Source organism: Ceratotherium simum, chromosome 30 (assembly GCF_057802395.1).
Source record: "Ceratotherium simum simum isolate JZ-2026a chromosome 30, ASM5780239v1, whole genome shotgun sequence".
Lineage (NCBI taxonomy): Eukaryota > Metazoa > Chordata > Mammalia > Perissodactyla > Rhinocerotidae > Ceratotherium > Ceratotherium simum.
The window spans coordinates 1,016,094-1,031,449 of record NC_141929.1 but is presented as its reverse complement, the minus strand read 5'-3'; the positions used below and the strand labels follow the sequence as shown (position 1 = coordinate 1,031,449).

The following is a 15,356-nucleotide window of genomic DNA, read 5'->3' as shown; positions in this document are numbered from 1 at the left end:
CACACGGGAAGTGGGGGTCGCGGTCGGCATGGGGGACCCGGAGCCGGAGTCAGAGCAGATCCGTCTGAAGTGTATCCGTAAGGAAGGCTTCTTCACGGTGCCTCCGGAACACAGGGTGCGACGGGGGGCGCTCGGGGCACCTCTGCCCTCGCCGTCGGGGGGCGGGGCCGAAACGCGCTGGGGCCCTCAGTGTTGCGCTGAAGCGCCGAAGTTTCCGGCACGGGGAGGAACAACAGTCCCAGAGTTCCTCGCGGCAGACCCGGAAGCCGGAGGCGGTGGCGGCGGCTGCTCCCTTCCCGGCGAGGAGTGCGGCCCCCGGGGCGTGCGGCGCCTGCGCGTAGGGTCGGCCGGCTTCCGTGCCGCTGCCAACTCCAGAAGGGCGGGCTCTGGGCGTGGGAGGCGTCGTCTCCCCGGGCTGTGGGCCGGGCGGCCCCACCCGGGACCCGCGGCCTCTGTGCCTCGCTGTGTGCGGGGCTCTGCGTGTCACTGTCGCCCAGTCCCCTGGCGACCCTTTCTGGGCACGTTACTGCCCACGTTGTAGAGGGGCGGTAGGTAGAGCCGAGGGGCGCAGGCAGCTCGTGCGGGGCGGGTCTGATCCTGGCGACCGGGTGGTGTGTTAACTGCCTGCTGGTGCTCCAGAGGCCCAGTCACGTGTCCGATGAGGCTCACTAACGGACTGGCTGAGTGACCGCCAGGAGCCACTCTAGAGCCGCCCACTGGTGGCTGTGCGTCTTCGCGCAGGGGTGGCGGTGTTCAGGGCACCGTGCTCTCACATGAGCGTGAAGACAGCCAGACCAGGACGGCGCAGGGAGTGCGGTAGCAGGTGCTTCAAGACATAAGAGTATCAGAGGATTTCAGAGGAGAAATTGTTTTCAGCTGGGAGCCAGGAAGAACTTTGTAGAATGGGGTCGCATTTTTTTTTTTTTGAGAGGAAGATCAGCCCTGAGCTAACATCCATGCCTATCCTCCTGTTTTTGCTGAGGAAGACTGGCCCTGAGCTGACATCTGTGCCCATCTTTCTCTACTTTATGTGGGACACTGCCATAGCATGGCATGGTAAGCAGTGTGTTGGTGTGGCCCAGGATCTGAACACTGGGGTGCCAGCAGCAGAGCACAGGAGCTCAAACGCTACGCCACAACGGGGTTGGCCTCCAGGGGTTGCGTCTTTGCTGGGCCAGAAAGTGTGACTAGGTTTTGGACATGTGGAGGTGAGGAGGTGTGGCTTGCCAGACTTAAGGGGCAGCAGGAGCGAAGTCATGGAGATGAGAAATACAGTGTGAATAGGAAAGGAAGCACAGGAGTTCAGCCTGGAGAGAGAGAATGTGAGAAGGGGGAGTAGGTGGGAAAGGGAAGTTAAGGCGAGATCATGGAACGGCTTCCATCCTGACTACAAGGTTCTGACTCGGTTCCCCAGGTGGTTAGGGAGGATGGAGATGGAGGGCAGAGTTGGTAAGAGAATAGAGGCAGGAAGGTCAGAGAGGAGCTGTTAGAATTCGAACCTTGCTGCTTGTGCTTCTGAGACCCAAGGAGAAGTGCTCATTGAGTCCACCTAAGAACCCACCACATTATGAAGGTGTATTAGGGAGCAGACTCTCTGCGAGGACAGAGAAACCCCAAAATACAGTGGTTTAAGTACAGGACTTTATTTCTCTCTCCCCTAACATTCCAGAAGGTGCCAGGCACTCAGGTTGTCTGTCTGGTTTTCCATCTGCACCTCTTCCAAATCCCAGCCTGCCTCAAAGAGTAAGAAGGAGTGGGCAGCAACCAGCTTCCCCTGGTCAGGAAGTCACAGCTGTCCATTTTGCTCATGTCCCGTTGGCCAGAATTCAGTCGCATGGTCATACCTAGCTGCAAGGGAGGCTGGGAAATAAGACCACCAGCTGGGTGGCCACATGCCACTGTGCCGTGTTTCATAACTCAAAGGAAGAAGTCATGTATGGATGTTGGGGATAGTTCCTCTTGGCCATAGAAGCATTTTCACTGTGTTTGGTAGATACTTTGTGAAGGTCTTGAAGCTTTTTCCATCTCCAGAGCATGGTTTAGACCAGTGCTGCTCAGCAGGCTTTCTGTGATGATGGATCATCCAGTATGGTTGCCATGAGCCACATGGGGCCGTTGAGCACTTCACACATGGCTAGTCCAGCTGAGGAAATGAACTTTTGTTTTTATTTATTTATTTTTATTTTTATTTTTTTGTGAGGAAGATCAGCCCTGAGCTAACATCTGCCAATCCTTCTTTTTTTGCTGAGGAAGTCTGGCCCCGGGCTAACATCCATGCCTGTCTTCCTCCACTTTATATGGGACGCCGCCACAGCATGGCTTGCCAAGCGGTGCATCAGTGCGTGCCCAGGCCGCCGAAGCAGAGTGCGCGCACTTAACTGCTTGCGCCACCGGGTTGGCCCCTGAACTTTTAGTTTTATTTTAATTAGTTGTAACTGTATGTGGCTGGTGGTTACTATGTTTAGACAGCATACGTCAGGACCATGGGATTTAAAGGGAGTGGTTGGGGTGTCTTTGATACTAGATTCAAAGTCTCTGGGGGCTGGCCTGGTGGCCTAGCGGTTAAGTTCGCATGCTCTGCCTCAGTGGCCCTGGGTTCGATGGTTCAGATCCCAGGTGCAGATCTATGCACTGCTTATCAAGCCATGTGTGGTGGCGTCCCACATACAAAATAGAGGAAGATTGGCACAGATGTTAGCTCAGGGACAATCTTCCTCACCAAAAAAAAAAAAAATTCAAAGTCTCTGGCCCAGTATCATCATTCCCCTTTTCTTATCTGAAAAGTCCCCACACTGCCAGCCCCTCTCTCTTTCAGCTCGGACGGTGCCGGAGTGTGAAGGAGTTTGAGAAGCTGAACCGCATCGGGGAAGGCACCTACGGCATTGTGTGTGAGTGGCTGAGATGGGAGGCCTGGGCCACGGGACTGTCCGAGCAGTAGCTGCGTTAGGGCTAGAAGGAGGCTAACAGCCCTTGCTCCACAGCCAGGGCAAAAACTTGTACAAGTGAACTGTAATCCCTGGTGTAATTACCATGAATTTTACACCATGTCCGAATAAATGTCAATCTCAGATTGCTTACATGTAACTGTGAGCAGAGGTAACTGTTACAGCAATAAAATGTAGCACTTCCAGAAGCAGCCAGAGCTGCAGCTTGTAGCTGCTGAGACGTTGGTGTGGATCATGCTGCTAAGTGTTTGGAAGCTCTGCAAATTAGCACAGTGCTTTGGGGAGCCATCTTTGCCCCCCAAAATAAGTGTTCTTTTTTCTAAATAAAGTACCTTATTTGCTGTTAGAACTTAGTAACAACAGAACACAGAGCAGTGATCTGCATATTGACTCTAAGAAGGAAAACTTACAGGGACCTTATTATAACTGGGCACCCTGTACCCAGCTCAAATGAGAGAACCCTCCCCCCGGGAGCACGTGTCTAGTGGGGCTGGGGATGTTGCTTGCACAGAGTGAGGACTGTCACTGGGTGTCCAGTTGTTGAGGAAGAGAAAAGGAGCCCCCAGAGTTCAGGAGGAGGCACTCTGTGGCAAGAGGACACATGAGGGGGAATGGGGCGGGAGTCCGTCATGGATGAATTTCCATTCCAGATCGGGCCCGGGACACCCAGACGGATGAGATTGTCGCCCTGAAGAAAGTGCGGATGGACAAGGAGAAGGACGGTGAGTGGAAAGGGGATGCTGGACCTCTTTGAGCTCAAAGTGGGAGGGGGTAGAAAGCCTTCCTTGGGACTGAGAGTGCGAGCCTGCCCTCCCAGGAGCGGCGGCATCACGGTTAAAGGGGTCTGGTCTCGGGCCTCCAGCCTGGCCCTGCTGGTCTCGCCTTTACTTCTCCAGCTCATCTCACCCCCGCCCCCCGTCACTCTGGGCCTCAGTGCCCCTAGTCCTGTGCAGTTAGTCCTTCCTCTCTCCGCTCCTCCTGCCTGGTGACTCTGCCTGATTGTCTCTCTCAACTTGGCTGTCACCCTTCCACAGGGCCTTCCTGGCCCAAGATTGGGCTGGCAGCCCCTGTGTGCTCCATGCACCCCCCGCTTACCACCCCCAGCCCTTCCCTGGCTGCCTATGTGGGCAGAGCTCTGCCTTGCTCACTGTGGACCCCCTGCCATACACAGTGGTCAGTGCAGAGAGCTACTGCCTTGCACTTGATGAAGGAAGTGGCATTGGGATGGTCTTGATTCTTCCTGAGGTGACGGGCAGAGCCCTGACAGAGTTAGGGATGGGGGTAACTGAGGACTGACATGGGCCGGGGTGGGGCTCGCTGAGGCTGTGTCCGGTTGCAGGGGCCCCCGTCTGCAGGGCTGGGGCTCGCTGAGGCTGTGTCCGGTTGCAGGGGCCCCCTTCTGCAGGGCCGGGGCTCGCTGAGGCTGTGTCTGGTTGCAGGGGTCCCCATCAGCAGCCTTCGAGAGATCACGCTGCTCCTTCGCCTTCGCCATCCAAATATCGTGGAGCTGAAGGAGGTGGTTGTGGGAAACCACCTGGAGAGGTGAGCAGTCTGCTGACCCTCCGCAGTAGGCCCTGCTAAGCCCACCCTGCCCCTCCCTGTGTTCCCCGGAGATTATGGTCGCCCTTCTTACAGCCCCGGGAGGGTCTCTTGGCCCACCCAGGAGGAGGTGGGAGGTGACGTGTGTCTTTCTCTTTTTTTTTCCAGCATCTTCCTGGTGATGGGTTACTGTGAGCAAGACCTGGCCAGCCTTCTGGAGAACATGCCAACACCCTTCTCTGAGGCCCAGGTGCGAGGTGGGGGCCCTGGGAGGGGGTCCTGCATGGGTCCTTGTCCAGCACATTTGTGCCAAACACAGCTGGCTCTAACTGGCCTGTCTTGGCCCTCTGCGTAGGTCAAGTGCATTGTGCTGCAGGTGCTGCGGGGCCTCCAGTACCTGCACCGGAACTTCATCATCCATAGGTGGGCAGGGTCTGGGAGGGCAGGTCAGAGGGGCAGGATCTTGGGCTGATAGGAGGCGCCTGGATGGGACAGGGCCTCGGGGTCGTTTGTCCAGGCGAGTGCTGGTTTGTGACACCAGGGAGGGGTACTGCCAGTACTGATCCCTGGCTTCCAGTGCCAGCACATCAATGCCCAGTATGCAAGAGAGGAGCAGACACAGCCTCAGTGCAGCGGACTTCTCTAACTGCTGCTTGGGGAAGGGTGCAGGAGCAAATAATACCTGCTTTCCCTGGGGGCGATGCTATGAGTGTAGTCAAGGCTTTGAGAAGTCCTGCGGTGGAGAGAGCCTTCCTGGAGGCTTGTGACACATGCAAGGAAAGGCCAAGACTGGAGGGGGCGGAGTGGGGGCCTTCCGGGCCAGAGCAGGACTGTGCAGGCAGTGGCGTCTGTACCCTGGGGCAGCATGTGCAAGGGAATAGGCATGACTGGCAGTTAGACTGGGCTGGAGGCCCGGCTCTGCCGCTTTCTCCGAATGTTACTGAGAGCTCTGGCATTCCCAGCTTCCAAGAGGCCTTAGGCTGCCTGCTCTCCTCATGTTAGAAAGTTCAAACAGGAGACGCGTGGGAACACGTCCTGAATGACAGCCATCACCCCAGGAGCTTGCTTCCTGGGAACCACTGACCTTCTCCCTCTGTCACAGGGACCTGAAGGTCTCCAACTTGCTCATGACCGACAAGGGCTGTGTGAAGACAGGTGGGTGCAGGGTGCCGGCTCTGCAGGAGGTCTTTCCACGAGTGCCACCTTGGGGCTCCAGCCTGGCCCTGCTGGTCTTGACATTACTTCTCCAGCTCATCTCCCCCTGCCCCCCACTCTCTGGGCCTCAGCGCCCCTGCCCTGTGCAGTTAGTCCCTCCGTCTCTCCTCTCCCTCCCGTCTGGTGACTCTGCCTGATTTTCTGTCTCAGCTTGGCTGTCACCCTCCACAGGGCCTTCCCTGCCCAAGACCAGGCCAGCAGCCCCCCTGTGCTCCAGGTACCCCCGCTCACCACCCCCCAGTCCCTCTGGAGGAGGTCAGATCTTATAAGCATCCTGAAGGCTAAGAGCTGGCTCCTTTGTCTTCGTGGCCCCGGGCAGCAGCTCATTAGCTCTCACTAGGTGACACACTCTCCCTCCCATATCTGCCTCTGTCACAGCGGATTTTGGCCTGGCCCGGGCCTACGGCATTCCAGTGAAGCCAATGACCCCCAAGGTGGTCACTCTCTGGTGAGTGCCTCAGGACCAGGTGTGCCCGGAGGAGGGGAGTTTGGGGAGGCCACGCTGAAGCTGCAAAAGCGTCTCGTGGGTCTTTGAGCTGTAGGGGGCTGCGTACACTCAGAGGCTGGGTCTAGGACAGCTTCCCAAGACAGCAGGGCTGTCACGGGAAGGACAATGGCAGAGTTGGTGGCACTGAAAAACCTGCCTCATTGGATGGGGCGCCACCCTGCCCGGAGGCAGGGGAGGTAGCTTCACAACTGAAGGAGGACGGTTTATGTAGTTTTGTGTCTTCTTTGTCACTTACGTTTCTAAGAAGCAGGACAGGGTCCTGGTTAAGGGTAGGACATTGAAGTCAGGTGCTTCCTGCCGTGTGTCATTTAGCCCTGTCTGTAAAGCGGGTGACAGGAGACGTGTGCTAAGGATTCCAGGTTTTTGTAACCCACGGGACACCACTGCATTTAGGAGCCATCCAGCGGCCGCAGAGCTTCAGAGGACGGGGCGGTCCAAGCTGGGGTTAGCAGTCCTGTCGTCCAGGCTATCTCAAGGAGGCTGGTGGCTCGTGGGTGGGCTGGTGCAGAGCCGCTGTGCCCATGGACGCCCAGGCTGGAGGGGAGGCGCTGCGCAATGTGAGGTGGGTCTTCTCTTTGCAGGTACCGAGCCCCTGAACTGCTGCTGGGAACCACCACGCAAACCACCAGCATCGACATGTGGTGAGAAGTGGTTGCCACTCCCAGGGCCTCGGGGAAGGGCCAGCGTCGGTCACTCTCAGAGCTACAGGGACAGGAGTGGGGCTGGGATCTGGCCTCCCAGCTCCCAGGAGGGTGGGCCCAAGCCTGGGATCCTGAGAGCAAGTGTGAGAACAGAGTGTCCACAGGCCCCTAGCCCTGAGGTCCACAGAAGTGACTGGCCCTGCCCTCGTGTTCACCCAGAGAGGCCTGCTGGGACCAGGTGACATGGCCCGGGTGGGGATCCCAGCAGTCGCTTGCCCATTCCATTGTGACCATCTCCTGGGCTCTGACCCCAGCACTTGGAGATGTGTGGGTGGCACATGCCCTCAGCGGTCACGCTGGAGTGTCGCTTAGCAGAGGTGTATGGCAGAGTGAGCAGGTACATCAGGCAAGGCCTGCTCTCCTGTAGGGCCGTGGGCTGCATCCTGGCTGAGCTGCTGGCCCATAAGCCCCTTCTCCCCGGCACTTCTGAGATCCACCAGGTGGACCTGATCGTGCAGCTGCTGGGGACACCCAGTGAGAACATCTGGCCGGTGAGCACTTGGCCTCTGCCCTCGCCTGCCTTTGGCCAGGCCAGCCCCTGTGGCTTCAGCTCCTGCTCCCGCAGGGCTTCTCCAAGCTGCCGCTGGTCAGCCAATACAGCCTGAGGAAGCAGCCGTACAACAATCTCAAGCACAAGTTCCCGTGGCTCTCAGACGCCGGCCTGCGCCTGCTCAACTTCCTCTTCATGTACGACCCCAAGAAAAGGTGCTGACTCGGCCTGTGGGCAGGGCCCTTTATAAAAGGATTCTCAGAACACAGGCCACCCTGCCACCGAGATGCCCCCTCCCCAGACATGCACAGCAGGCCAGGTGTCCTGTCTGGGTGGTCTGCCCCCCCAGGTCACAGAGCCCACTCTGAGGTTCCCAAGGGTTTCTGGGCCACAGACCCTTACTTGCCACCCACCTTTGAGTTGTTGGGAAATTTGTGCCAGAGACTGCTGGGCTGGGTGAGGTGTGAGGGAAACGAGCCTCAATGAGGCCCAGGGTCCCATTAATGGGGGCTTCCTGCAGGGCGACAGCTGGGGACTGCCTGGAGAGCTCCTACTTCAAGGAGAAGCCCCTACGTGAGTCCCCTAGACCCCTCAGGCTCCGGTCTGCAGGGTGCTCGTCTTGTGGCCCTGTGTGTCTGGGGCAGGTGTGTTGGGACCTGGCCTCATGTTGCTGCTAGAGACCCTGCAGTGTGGTGTGGTGGGCTCCCACAAAGGCCCGTCCGGGTGGGGTGTGGGCAGGCCGGGGCCATGCGCTGAGGCCCTGGTGGGGGCGCTGTGGCCACACAAACCGTCTGCGGAGTCAGAGGAGGGGAGCGGGGGGGGGGGCACTGTGAATGCAGAGCAGGGTTCAGACCTGAAGGCCCCCCCACCCTGGGGCTCTTCCCATCCCCTGGGAGGCCCTCCCCGCGACGCAGCGCTGAGCAGCCCACTCCCCGCAGCCTGTGAGCCGGAGCTCATGCCCACCTTCCCCCACCACCGCAACAAGCGGGCCACAGCCTCAGGCGCCGAAGGCCAGAGCAAGCGCTGCAAGCCCTGAAAGCCCTGACTGTGGGGCCTCAGCAGGCAGTGAAGCCCCTGCAGTCCAGCTTGACGGGGCTCCTGGGATCCAGCACGTCCCTGGCTAGGACCGACCAGCTGCTCCAGCCGACTGCACCGCTTCCTGCCACCTCCACCCCAGAAGAGTGGGTCTGGATGTGGGGTGAGGGAATGGGGCACCCCAAAGGGCCAGGACACCTTGAGGCCAGCCCTACGTGGGCAGTGGCTGTGTCACCTGCTGGCAGTGCTGGGTCCTGCCCGTTGCTGGGCTTTCACATCCCAGGAGGAAATGCCCCCGGCCCATCTCAGCAGGTGTTGCTAGTTTGGGACCACCAGACCCCGCACGGCTGCTTGTGTCTGCTCTTGGTCACCAGAGTCTGCCCGGGGCAGGGAGCAGCTATGGTGACCCCTGGGTGGGCGTGGCCAGACTCAGAGTGGGAAGGAAGGATCAGGTGTGGGTGAGCCAGCCTGGTGGATGGGGCTCTGGGCAGTCACCACGCTGAGACCACCAGAGCCCCGTCCCCGCCCCCATACTGGGGCCCGAGGGGAAGGGGTGGGGTTGGCACTAACAGATCTCAGAGAGATAAAAGCTTTCCTAACGGGCGAGCGGGTTCAGTGTCTTTAATGTACTTTGAGCTTCTGATTCTTCATGTGATGGGTTTTCCCAGTGCTGGGAAGGCTGGGAGGTGGGACAGATGGGCTGGGCGGGTGCCCAGTGAGGAGGGGCCAGCACAGAAGACAGGCACCCACCCCCTCCAGTCCTCTGGGCTGGTGATTCCCGGGATCCCCTGCTCCGAAGGAAAAGGGGTTGCCGCTGTCCTGCTTCCCTGGCCTTGGGAGTCTGCCTCAGGGGGTGGAGCTTGCTGCATCTTTACCACTGGACCCAGGGGGTGGCTTGGGTGGGAAGCCTTCGAGACCTCCCATCCTGCCTTCCAGAGCCAACACAGCAGGAAGCAGCAGCCGGGAGGCCACTGGGGTGCTGGTTGTTCAGAAGTTCCCGCACTCCACCTGGAAGTGCAGGGACATGCAGGCCTGTCCGGGCTGCCCGCCGCCCGCCTCTTGCTGCATGTTCTCCAGAGTTCTTGGGCACCTCCTCACTAGGGTTTCAGATCAGATCACTTCATCTGCACACCCAGCTTCCCTGCCCAGCTGTGACCGGGGCACATGGGGTAGGTCACAAACCAGCACTCAGCTTGTTCACTGTGGCCTGTGACACCCACGGAGAGGTGCTGAGTTAGCCATGCACCTGGCGAGTCCCCAGACTCATTCCAGCAGAGCTCAGGGGCTCACAGTGTCACCTGTAGGCCCCCAAGGACACCCCTGTGTGGAGAGTCCCTGTGGAACCTTGGAGGGAGGCAGCGTGTCCTGAACCACAACCTGCAGGGAACGGAGCTACCGGCTAATCACTGGGCCCCTACGGTGGGGTGGGGGAGGGGGTGAGAGAGAAGGGTGAGGGTCCTTTAGGGGGACAGGCTCAGCTGCTACATCCCTCCACCCAGCACATCTGGGCATGAGTCAGTTCTGAGGGCGGGGATGGGACTGCCTCAGGCAGGAGCTTACAAGACCCCCACCTCCTGCTCTGTGGGGCCTGGATGCTCCACACCCCCTCCCGCTGTGCGCTGGGCTCCTCGTGGGGTAGGAGGGGCAGGTGGCCAGTGGCCCAGGCCTGAGGAGGGACAAGGCCCAGAGAAGCACCACAGTAACTCTCCAGAAAGCCCTTGACCCAGGGCGTGGCAGGGCCTAAGGCCGGGCCCCGGGGCTATCGTAGAGCAGGGTGTCCACCTGTGCTCGCTGCAGCCAGAGGTGCCGCTGGGTGTCGCTGAGCAGGATGTGCCGCACGTGGCCCTGACGGCAGGCGGGCAGGGCGGCACAGTGGGCAGCGTGCAGTTGGCGACACGTGTCACAGCAGAGGATGGGCAGGACGCCAGAGGCCAGGCAGTTATGCGCCTGGTAGCCGGGGGTCTCGGGGATGGGCCCATGCTCATGCTGGGGGCTGGCCCGTCTGGGGCTCCCGGGGGCTTTGGGAGCAGCGGGGTCCCTGGGCCGACTCAGCAGCTCTCGGCGCAGCGAGAGAAAGGAAAAGGCCGAGGGCTCCGGTTCCAGCTCCTCTTCCAAGGCCCTGTAGGATGGGCTGCTGGCCTGCTGTGGCACCTCAGCCTCTGCTGGCGGCTCCCAGACCCTGCCCCCCGCACCCCACAGTTTGGCGCTCTGCTCCCAAAGTGGAGGCTGGTAGGCCAGCTCTGAGGGGGGCGAGTCTGGGCCTGACGAGGGCCCACTGTACAGGCTGGCCTCCTCCGAGCCCTCGTCCTCTTGCAGGTCCCGGTACAGGTCCAGCTGGGGCCGGTACAGTGCCGGGGAGCCCCGTGGGGGTAGGGGCGACGGCTCCTCTTCCCGGGCCAGCCGCTGCTGCAGCCAGGCCACGCAGGAGGCCACGTCCGCGCTGGCCCGCCGTGCCTGCAGCAGCTCATCAGCCGGCAGCACGCTGGTGCCCAGCCGCTCCAGCACCTCGCCCAGGATCTCGCATTCCAGCCGCAGGGCGAAGCAACCCAGGGCTACTTGCACCAGCTGGCAGGCAGGAGGTGGGGCGGCCACCATGAGGAGGTGGTTGTCCCTGCGCACGTAGCCCATCTTCTGGAAGCTCTGGATGAGGAGGTCCTCCGAGAGTGCGCCCTTCAGCACGTGCACATAGCCCCCCGAGAAGGTCTGCAGGGGAGGAGCCTGATCAGCAGCAGCCTGCCCTCCCACAGACCTGACCCAGGCTCTGCTCCCCCCTGGCCTTAGCCAGTTTCAGGGGCCACCACCCTCACCCCAGATGGCAGCGTGGCGCCAAGTGACGGGGCAGTTCCGGGCTGTGCCGACACTCCCTCCAGGTGAGCCCACTCCTGAAGACTGATCTCATCGGCCGGGGCAGGCTCATAAATCAGGACAAAATACAGAGCCCCTATGCTGAGAAATCTCTGGGTCCCCCAGTTCCCTCCACCTCCTCTCACCCCTGGGGCTTCACGGCTCAAATCAGGTGCTGACTGAGTGCTTTGTTGTGCAAACACCATAGAGATGCTTATGTCCTCTGACCAGGGAGCCTCCTAAACGCACTGCTTTTCCAGGGACTAGTTTCCCCTATCAGGACAGACCTAGCTGTTCATGTTTTCCAGCTGTCTAGCGTTCCACCACATGGATGAAATAGCCGAATTAAAAGGACTATTAGTATGATGATCAAGTGTCTCTCCTAACTACAACTCCATAACTCTGGGACCCTGTGAGCATTCCTCTGCTTACAGCTTATGACAATATCTCCCTTGGATTGAGCACTGTGTGCGAGCATCGTCCTCAGGGCTTTGCATTCACCCCTCACAACAAACCACGACCTGGACTATTCTTGTGTCCATTTCACAGAGGAGGAAGTGGGTTCAGAGAGATTAGGTAACTTGCCCACAGCCACACAGCCAGGAGGAGGCAGAACCAGACCCCATCCAGGTGTGCCCAACACTGAAGCTGTGAGCACCTCGAGGGCAGGCTTGTCTGTTCTGCTCTTGGCCCCCCATGGGCTGGCCCTGGTGGGTACCTCTTGCCTTCTGGTCTGAAAGGATGAATGGATGTCCTGGAACCTGGCACCAGCAGGTGTCCCCAGAGCTCACCTTCCCAGACAGGCTGCTGCTGTCATGGCAACCGGCAGAGGCGGACTTGCCCACATGTCCAGTGACGACATCACCTTCCCACTCTTCTAAATTAGCTCAGACCGCCAGCGGCCTGCGCCCCTCCTGCTGGCAGGCAGCTCACCTAGAGGGGCCAGGCCAGCCCTGGGCAGATGTCCGGACCGGAGCTGAGGGGTGAACTAGGTACCTGCCCAGCCCAGCCACCCCAGGCGTGCAGAGGTGTACAGCCGCTGCCTACTTCATAGGGGATCCACCCACCCGAAGTTCTTTATAAATGGGATCAGCCCACATCCTGGAGAAATTAAGGTGACCATGGAACCTCAAGCCCCTCCTGTGGGCCTGTCCTAGGATTTCTGTGGCTGCGAGGCCACTTTGGGGAGGGCAATGATACAAGCTTTAAGGAGCAGAAACCCCCCAGGAGGCAGGCACCCAGGGCTGGTGGCCTCCACCCACCCCAAGTTCTCAGCCCTGGGAGTGCTGGGGATCTCGGGCAGAGATCTGCCCCAACACACCCAGGACCCCTGAGTACGCTCTGAGCCCTGCGAAACCCACCAGGCTCTGAGGATGTCTGAAATCCCTTGATGGAAGCTGTTCTCTGGAGGGTCGCAAGCCCCCCAGCAACCCGGGCAGGGGAGCCCCCCCTCGGCCCGGCGCCCTACCTTGATGGTAGTGAACTCCTTCCTCCAGGGCAGCAGGTACAGGTGCACGGCGGCCAGCTCCAGCAGCTCAAAGGCGCGGGCCAGGCCGCGCAGGGCTGGGGCCAGGTCAGCGCGGCCCCACAGGCCGTCAGTGAGCAGCGCCAGAGCGTCGTCTTGCAGCGCCCCATGCAGGTCGAAGTCTTCCACCAGGATCTGCCAAAGCACGGCGCGCAACGACGGGTCCCCGCACACACCCGCGCGGCCGCGCCAAAGCTCGCGCTCCAGGCACAGGCGGTAGTCCTCGGACAGCGAGCTGCTGCCCATCCTTGCGGGCGGGGGTAGGGTGTCAAGAATCAGAGACCCCTCCCCGCCAGCTGTGCGCCCCCCAGAGCCCCCATCCAGTATCCACAGGTCGCCCTCCCACCTGGTAACCCTGTCGGCAGCTGTGCGCCCCCGGAGCCCCCACCCGGCATCCACAAATCTCCCCTCCAGCCTGGCGACCCTGTCCCCGGCAGCTTGTGTGCCTCCCACCCAGCATCCACAGGTCCTCCTCCAGGCGGGCGACCTGTCCTCGCTAGCTGAGCGGCCCTCAGTATCCACAGCACCCCGCTTCCCTGGGGCTCCTCCCAGCCGGCTGAGCACCTCATCCCAACCAGAGACCCCCTCGCCCACCAGATCCTACTGTGGGCCATGCGGGCGACCGCAATACCTGTTCGTCCCCAGCGGTCTCCAATCGCCCGCCGCTTGGCTCCTGCCTCTGCTCCACGACCGCGCTTCCGCCGGGAGCTGGCTCCGCGCATTGGCCGGGGCCCTGACGTTCGGGGTGGGGCTTGCTTCGGGCACCGCCCCCTCGGCTGACTGGGGCCGGACGTGCCGGGGGCCTGGCCGAGCTCGTTCCCGTGGGCCGGGCGGGGCGGGGCCTGATGACAGCCGGGAGGACGACGGCGGTCATGCCCCGGTGAGCACCTGCGCGATGCACCTGTACGGCCACCTGTCCCTGCGTCGCCGTCTCCCCACGGGGCGGGGGTCGTTCACTGCCGATCCCCGGGCCGAGGACTGCAGGCACACAGACGGCGCTCAATAAACGGTTGTGTCCCGGCAGCCCCTCCCACCGAGGCGGCACCGAGGCTGGGCGCGGCCGCACCGGGCTCTCACGCTGTGACCTCCTGAGCCGGGCCCTGCTAGCGCCAGGCCGCGGCGAAGCAGGTGCCGGGCTTCCCCTGCGCCGCCGGGCGGGGGGCGGGGCACAGGGCGGGGCCATCTCCTGGAGGGACGGGCCTACCATCTGGCAGAGGCGGGACCCTCCGTGTTACCTAACGGGATTGGCCAGATGGGGGAGGGGGGGTGATGCGGCGCCATCTCCTGGAGGGGCAGGGCTATTCCGGAATAGCCAACAAAATTCCACTTCCGGATGTGCCTGCTATGGCGAACCATAGACAAATCCAGAAAACAAACGCGGGATCTGCTTTTATAGAGAAAAGGGGGAGTGGGAAGGGCTGTTCTAAACGGAAGTCCATTGGGGGGAAGTAACAGTTCAGGGCGGCAACAGCTTCTCATTGGCTGAGCTGCAGCACTTCTCCTTGGGTGGGCTGTTGCTGGGTCCAGAGAGAAATCTTCCTTCAGTAGTACATTAGTTATACTTCCTGTCTGAGATGCAAGTCTGTCTCTTCCGGTTTGGTGACTTTGACGATGTGTGATGGGACCTGACACCTCCCACTACAGGCCTTCCTGATCCAGTTTAATTAAGGTTTCTTTTATTAATTTCCACGGAGCCAAGCGGGATTTCCCCGTCATCTTGCCGGCCACCACTGAATGTGGAAGTCCTTCTCTTGCGGTTTACTGAACCCAACCCTGGGCCACGCCAACCCTAAGGGGACAGTTAACCTCTTACACCTCCAGCACATCTTCTGCTTGCGCGAAAGGGCTGAGCAAACCCCGCTGCAGTTCATGACTGAGTTAATCGTGATCTCGGATGGATGCAACGCTTCTGCCGATTTGTCAAACGGCCTTCAGCCACAACCACAGCCCCCTCCATTAAAGCGGTGGATGTGCACCCTCCGTACACATCCTAGTAGAGTTCACAGGATGGTGCACGTTCATTTTCAGCCCTGTGTGGACCGTGTTCTGCTCTGCACCTCACTCTTGCTTCTTTGCTTCTGCACTCAGCACTGTTTGACATGCATCTCTGTGGCTGTGTGTGACCCCAGGCAATTGCTCTTAACTGTTGTGTGCTGCTCCAGGGAGTGTGGCTCTTCCTCAGTGTGACACTTGAACCTGTGCAGGTCTTTGCACCTGCCTCCACCTGTCATAAAATGCCTTGTTGTCTTGGGCCAGCCCCAGCGGCCTAGTAGTTAAGTTGAGCATGCTCCACTTTGGCGGACTGGGTTCGGTTCCCGGTATGGACCTACATCGCTCATCTGTTAGCAGCCATGCTATGGTGGTGGCTCACATAGAAAAACAAAAAGAGGAAGATTGGCAATGGATGTTAGCTCAGGGACAATCTTCCTCAGCAAAAGAAAAAAAAAAAGCCATGTTGTCTTGAGATGCTCACTCTAGGAACCTAGCCACTACACTGTGAGGAAGCTGGCAGCCACACGGAAAGGCCTTGTACTAGGCTGATTATAACAATGTC

The 15,356-nt window shown here is 60.2% G+C and overlaps 2 protein-coding genes across 13 annotated transcripts; one reads left to right on the top strand and one right to left on the bottom strand.

The window, feature by feature from the left end:
• The first annotated feature begins 4 nt into the window (after positions 1-4).
• CDK10 (cyclin dependent kinase 10) lies at positions 5-11,646 on the top strand. 12 transcript variants are annotated; one of them, XM_087419726.1, is made up of 14 exons: positions 497-548; positions 987-1,056; positions 2,816-2,888; positions 3,596-3,667; positions 4,385-4,487; positions 4,653-4,734; positions 4,840-4,907; positions 5,587-5,639; positions 6,078-6,147; positions 6,789-6,848; positions 7,276-7,399; positions 7,474-7,613; positions 7,919-7,971; positions 8,384-11,646. In XM_087419726.1, the coding sequence occupies exons 2-14, from the start codon at positions 1,054-1,056 to the stop codon at positions 8,893-8,895; spliced, it is 1,413 nt and encodes a 470-aa protein (XP_087275852.1). In that variant the 5' UTR covers positions 497-548; positions 987-1,053; the 3' UTR covers positions 8,896-11,646. The 12 variants fall into 12 exon arrangements, with proteins under 12 accessions (XP_087275855.1, XP_087275851.1, XP_004437066.1 ...); XM_087419727.1 differs by lacking the exon at positions 497-548 and adding an exon at positions 595-823; XM_087419729.1 differs by lacking the exons at positions 497-548; positions 987-1,056 and adding an exon at positions 5-77.
• Positions 10,174-13,572, bottom strand: SPATA2L (spermatogenesis associated 2 like). The gene is made up of 3 exons (XM_004437012.3): positions 13,434-13,572; positions 12,746-13,049; positions 10,174-11,136 (listed from the first exon to the last, which is right to left on the bottom strand). The coding sequence occupies exons 2-3, from the start codon at positions 13,046-13,048 to the stop codon at positions 10,174-10,176; spliced, it is 1,266 nt and encodes a 421-aa protein (XP_004437069.2). The 5' UTR covers position 13,049; positions 13,434-13,572.
• Positions 13,573-15,356: the final 1,784 nt, after the last annotated feature.

What these genes read in the sequence shown, in the direction of transcription:
- CDK10 (XM_087419722.1), top strand. Translation starts at nt 29, where the DNA reads ATGGGGGACCCGGAGCCGGAGTCAGAGCAGATCCGTCTGAAGTGTATC. An exon ending in CGGAACTTCATCATCCATAG is followed by an intron (nt 4,908 to 5,586) that starts GTGGGCAGGGTC and finishes CCTCTGTCACAG; the next exon opens with GGACCTGAAGGTCTCCAACT. An exon ending in ACCACCAGCATCGACATGTG is followed by an intron (nt 6,849 to 7,275) that starts GTGAGAAGTGGT and finishes GCTCTCCTGTAG; the next exon opens with GGCCGTGGGCTGCATCCTGG.
- SPATA2L (XM_004437012.3), bottom strand. Translation starts at nt 13,048, where the DNA reads ATGGGCAGCAGCTCGCTGTCCGAGGACTACCGCCTGTGCCTGGAGCGC. An exon ending in AGGAGTTCACTACCATCAAG is followed by an intron (nt 11,137 to 12,745) that starts GTAGGGCGCCGG and finishes CCTCCCCTGCAG; the next exon opens with ACCTTCTCGGGGGGCTATGT.